This window comes from Engystomops pustulosus, chromosome 3, assembly GCF_040894005.1.
Source record: "Engystomops pustulosus chromosome 3, aEngPut4.maternal, whole genome shotgun sequence".
Lineage (NCBI taxonomy): Eukaryota > Metazoa > Chordata > Amphibia > Anura > Leptodactylidae > Engystomops > Engystomops pustulosus.
This window is the reverse complement of record NC_092413.1, coordinates 15,862,790-15,868,987: the sequence shown is the minus strand read 5'-3', so window position 1 is coordinate 15,868,987 and position 6,198 is coordinate 15,862,790. Positions and strand designations below refer to the sequence as shown.

At 42.0% G+C, this 6,198-nt stretch overlaps 1 protein-coding gene across 5 annotated transcripts in view; it reads right to left on the bottom strand.

Annotated features, from left to right (window-relative positions):
• The window catches only part of USH2A (usherin), a 493,686-nt gene that overhangs the window by 413,923 nt on the left and 73,565 nt on the right, over window positions 1-6,198 (bottom strand). For all 5 annotated transcript variants that reach the window (XR_011854013.1, XM_072140122.1, XM_072140124.1 and 2 more), the window contains exon 11: window positions 4,853-4,983. Coding sequence is in view for 4 of the 5 variants with exons in the window: in XM_072140122.1 (XP_071996223.1) it covers window positions 4,853-4,983 (131 nt within the window). In the remaining variant the exon portion in view is untranslated. The remainder of the gene's footprint in view (window positions 1-4,852; window positions 4,984-6,198) is intronic.

Below are 6,198 nucleotides of genomic sequence, written 5' to 3'. Positions count from 1 at the left end.
ATCTATCTCATATCTATCTATCTATCTATCTATCTATCTATCTCATATCTATCTATCTATCTATCTCCTATCTATCTCATATCTATCTATCTATCTATCTATCTATCTATCTATCTATCTATGTATCTCCTATCTATCTATCTATCTATCTCATATCTATCTATCTATCTCATATCTATCTATCTATCTATCTATCTCATATCTATCTATCTATCTCATATCTATCTATCTATCTATCTATCTATCTATCTCATATCTATCTATCTATCTATCTATCTCATATCTATCTATCTATCTATCTCATATCTATCTATCTATCTATCTATCTATCTCATATCTATCTATCTATCTCATATCTATCTATCTATCTATCTATCTATCTATCTATGTATCTCCTATCTATCTATCTATCTCATATCTATCTATCTATCTCATATCTATCTATCTATCTATCTATCTATCTATCTATCTATCTCATATCTATCTATCTATCTATCTATCTATCTATCTATCTATCTATCTATCTATCTCATATCTATCTATCTATCTCATATCTATCTATCTATCTATCTCATATCTATCTATCATCTGCCAAAACAAATATCAAGAAAAAAAGCCTGAATATATAAATCTTTTGCTTTCTTTGGTTCCCAACCTTAATTTTTTAGAATATCTGAGACTCCCCATGGGTTTAACCATTGGTTGTACTGTTATAGGGGCAGGTCATTCTTTCTTATTGTAAATAATCCCTTTATGAAGAATTCGATCCATTTAGTGAAAATTGACTGTCCCTGGGTTGCTGCAGTTTCCTTTCTCCTTGTTCCCCTGGCCGGGAAATCACCGTCTTGTAGCATAGAATCACCTATTGATTTCTCTCCGCTTCCCCCGTTTCCTCCTTTGCTTCTTCTCTGTCTATTTGGCCGGTCCAGGCCACGGGCAACAAACACGTTATCATGGTTAACTGTTTGTGACCTGCTTGGGCCTATGAAGGTTAATTGAACACATTCCATGGATCCATTGTGAGGATAAGACTCGGAATAATACAACCTTGGAAGAACAAGTGCAAACTGAAACCAAACAGAAAACTAATAACATTTCCAACCTTTTGGGAAAATTACTTAAATGTCAATGTTTAGTTCCTTAAAGGGGATTTACAGGAAGCCTGGAACCCCCCCGGGGGTCGTGGCCATGGCTTATCCTACTAACTGTTCCAATGTCCCGTTGGCCTCCCGGTATTTGGCTCCTTCATCCAATGGTCTCGCTTTAGCCATTCAGTGGCCACATCAACACTGTGGACGTCACTTGTGACCTAAAGGAAGTGAAGACCATCGGACTACCACATTGATGCGAGAGCCGGAGCAGGGTAGGTCCAAGAATTTTTGATACCCCCCCACCCCAGCATCCAGGTTTTTTTCCACGATTCCTGGAAAATCCCTTTAAGTTGGCTTTACGAAATGAGACAGCGACACTCATCCTATTGGTTGTATCTGAAAAACATTCACTAAGCTCAGTTTCAAAAAGTCCGGTTTGATCCATAAGATATGACCATACTTCGGCCATGTTTCCTATCCTACACTGAACAATGGTCAAGGAAACTTGACCCACAGCATCATAGTCATCGATCGTTATGTATGATGCTAGGAGTCCCTGCCTCTCTATGGGACCACAGTCCTAGGATGAAATCATTCTGGAGGTCCGTCGGGAAGCAAGGATCCCCTAGCTTCATAGAGTTCCTTAGATTCCTATAGATAATTCTAGTGGTTCCTGGACACGATCATGTGAAACTGGTCTTAAAGGGGGTCTTCTAAGGAACCAAACCAACAGAATAAACGGTAAGCTTTGGATCAGTATGGATTTTACAGGGACCTCCCGCTGCTCATCAAAATATTGGGGGTCCTCTGTACTCTCATCAAGGTTTGCCCACTCTCTGGGAGTCCAATAGATATGAATGTAGCAGCATAAAGCCCGTACAACCACCAATCCATGTATATTGGGTTACAGGGATTTCGGTTCTTGTGATCAGTTCTGGGTCTAGTGGTTCCCCTGATGGTCATCAATGGTCCAGATGGTCCTCAAAGAGGACGTTTCATCACCTACATCAACTCTCAAATTCTTTAATAGAGTTCTACTGATTCTATCATAGTTGGAATTTACTCACAAAACCTCAACACTCCTGGGCGGGGCCAGGATTCAAGGGGCAGAACCAGACTTCAAATAGGTGGAGTCAGACTTCGAGGTCAGCACCACCCATCTGATTGTAGAGAGCCAATTACGCAATGTTTAAAGGTAGTTTCAGTAGACAGTATGCTAATTAGGCTGTCTACTGGTTTTAGGTCGGAGGAGAAAGTTAAGCTCCTCCCAATTGACAGTAAAGACCTAGAAATAATGGCATTGATTGGGGTCACTGGGGACTAGAGAAAAAATTCCAACTACGTCGGAATCAGTGAATGGCCTCCTGTGAAGGCTTCAAAGAGTCAAAGTTGAAGGAAATGGTAACGGCCAGCAAAAATTTCGTCTTTCACCAGTAAGTGACCATGGAAATTGCGAATTTGTTTGCTTTTTGGTCACTTTTTACAAAAAACGTGTGTAGGCCCCTGGTGTGTGTGAAAATGTCAATTTTGGGTGATATCTACTAAGTAGGTGGGGCCCCAGTGACGGTCTTACGTTGGGGCCCCATGAGCATCACGTTGTACCTCTAGTGCGGACATGCACCCTGCTCACTCTTCTCTGCATCTGGAAGTCAGAAAATAGCAAATTCTGCAGAAAATGATGTGATCCATCCCGGCACATAACTTCAGAAGTCTGAATCCCTTTAACGCGCTAATTAATTTTCATGAGGAAAAACCTTACACCTCGTACAATTCCATCTTTCTCAGGTCACATCTTACACCATTACAGGGAATGGCTTCTTTCTGTAACATCTAATTCATTGCGGCTCTTACACTTCTGACTTATTAATCTCATCTTTAATGCGTCTTAATCACTTTCCCTGAACGACGCTGCTGCAGCTGCTGTATATTACCACCGTATTCACCTCCTCATTTACCTCTCTGTATTCACAGTGTGGGCAACCAACAAATATTTAGATTAATGTTATCTCTGTACTGTGACATCACTGTGTATAATCCCTGTACTGTGACATCACTGTGTGTATTATCCCTGTACTGTGACATCACTGTGTGTATTATCTCTGTACTGTGACATCACTGTGTGTATTATCTCTGTACTGTGACATCCCTGCGTGTATTATCCCTGTACTGTGACATCACTGTGTGTATTATCTCTGTACTGTGACATCACTGTGTGTATTATCCCTGTACTGTGACATCACTGTGTGTATTATCCCTGTACTGTGACATTACTGTGTGTATTATCCCTGTACTGTGACATCACTGTGTGTATTATCTCGGTACTGTGACATTACTGTGTGTATTATCCCTGTACTGTGACATCACTGTGCGTATTATCCCTGTACTGTGACATCACTGTGTGTATTATCTCTGTACTTTGACATCACTGTGTGTATTATCCCTGTACTGTGACATCACTGTGTGTATTGTCCCTGTACTGTGACATCACTGTGTATATTATCTCTGTACTGTGACATCGCTGTGTGTATTATCCCCGTACTGTGACATCGCTGTGTGTATTATCCCTGTACTGTGACATCACTGTGTGTATTATCCCTGTACTGTGACATCACTGTGTGTATTATCTCTGTACTGTGACATCACTGTGTGTATTATCCCTGTACTGTGACATCACTGTGTGCATTATCCCTGTACTGTGACATCACTGTGTGTATTATCCTGTACTGTGACATCACTGTGTGTATTATCCCTGTACTGTGACATCACTGTGTGTATTATCCCTGTACTGTGACATCACTGTGTGTATTATCCCTGTACTGTGACATCACTGTGTGTATTATCCCTGTACTGTGACATCACTGTGTGTATTATCCCTATACTGTGCCATCACTGTGTGTATTATCCCTGTACTGTGACATCACTGTGTGTATTATCCCTATACTGTGCCATCACTGTGTGTATTATCCCTGTACTGTGACATCACTGTGTGCATTATCCATGTACTGTGACATCGCTGTGTGTATTATCCCTGTACTGTGACATCACTGTGTGTATTATCCCTGTACTGTGACATCACTGTGTATTATCCCTGTACTGTGACATCACTGTGTGTATTATCGCTGTACTGCGACATCACTGTGTGTATTATCCTGTACTGTGATATCACTGTGTGTATTATCCCTGTACTGTGACATCACTGTGTGTATTATCTCTGTACTGTGACTTCACTGTGTGTATTATCCTTGTACTGTGACATCACTGTGTGTATTGTGCCTGTACTGTGACATCACTGTGTGTATTATCCCTGTACTGTGACATCACTGTGTGTATTATCGCTGTTCTGTGACATCACTGTGTATATTATCCCTGTACTGTGACATCACTGTGTGTATTATCCCTGTACTGTGACATCACTGTGTGTATTATCCCTGTACTGTGACATCTCTGTGTGTATTATCCCTGTACTGTGACACCACTGTGTGTATTATCCCTGTACTGTGACATCACTGTGTGTATTATCCCTGTACTGTGACATCACTGTGTGTATTATCCCTGTACTGTGACATCACTGTGTGTATTATCCTATACTGTGACATCACTGTGTGTACTATCCCTGTACTGTGACATCACTGTGTGTATTCTCCCTGTACTGTGACATCACTGTGTGTATTCTCCCTGTACTGTGACATCACTGTGTGTATTATCCCTGTACTGTGACATCACTGTATATTATCTCTCCACAAATGTCTTGCCCCAATTACCTCTTCACAATTCTGGCTGTTGTTCAGGGTGCCGGCCTGGTGGCAGTCGCAGGGTTGGCATACATCTGCAGCAGACGGGTCGGCCCCAAATTTCCGATAAAAAGAAATCTTGCAAACGTCACAGTTTCTTCCTAAAAGAGAAATGTTTAATCTAGAGACGTCTTACAATGATCTACAGGAGCATGGAAGTAGAGGGGAGGATCACCTCCCGAATATCCGTTGTCATGCCCCTTCCCTCTCTACCTGCCAATGTACTGATCCGCAGCATATGAAGCTATGAACCTGCATCAAAACCCGATTTACTTCATTTACCTCCCATCTGTCACACGACCCAAACTTGTGTCTCTGGAAATTTTGCAATTCTAGAGACCAAACATTTACATTCAAATATTGGTTTCTTTAAACATACATTAAAAAATAAGAATGAAAACAAAAACGTTAATAAAAAAGTAAAAAAAATACTCTACTAAATTATAAAATCTTGGCTGAATTTCATCTTGCTAGCACTGAGGTGTTAGGTTACCTAACCTCTGTAAACTTTTGTGTCCCCCCTCATCCTCATAGACTGTAAGCTCTTGTGTCACCCCCTCATCCTCATAGACTGTAAGCTCTTGTGTCACCCCTCATAGACTGTAAGCTCTTGTGTCACCCCCTCATCCTCATAGACTGTAAGCTCTTGTGTCACCTCCTCATCCTCATAGACTGTAAGCTCTTGTGTCACCCCCTCATCCTCATAGACTGTAAGCTCTTGTGTCACCCTCTCATCCTCATAGACTGTAAGCTCTTGCGTCACCCCCTCATCCTCATAGACTGTAAGCTCTTGTGTCATCCCCTCATCCTCATAGACTGTAAGCTCTTGTGTCACCCCCTCATCCTCATAGACTGTAAGCTCTTGTGTCACTCCCTCATCCTCATAGACTGTAAGCTCTTGTGTCACCCCCTCATCCTCATAGACTGTAAGCTCTTGTGTCACCCCCTCATCCTCATAGACTGTAAGCTCTTGTGTCACTCCCTCATCCTCATAGACTGTAAGCTCTTGTGTCACCCCCTCATCCTCATAGACTGTAAGCTCTTGTGTCACCTCCTCATCCTCATAGACTGTAAGCTCTTGTATCCCCCCCTCATCCTCATAGACTGTAAGCTCTTGTGTCCCCCCTCATCCTCATAGACTGTAAGCTCTTGTATCCCCCCCTCATCCTCATAGACTGTAAGCTCTTGTGTCCCCCCTCATCCTCATAGACTGTAAGCTCTTGTGCCCCCCCCTCATCCTCATAGACTGTAAGCTCTTGTGTCACCCCTCATCCTCATAGACTGCAAGCTCTTGTGTCCCCCCTCATCCTCATAGA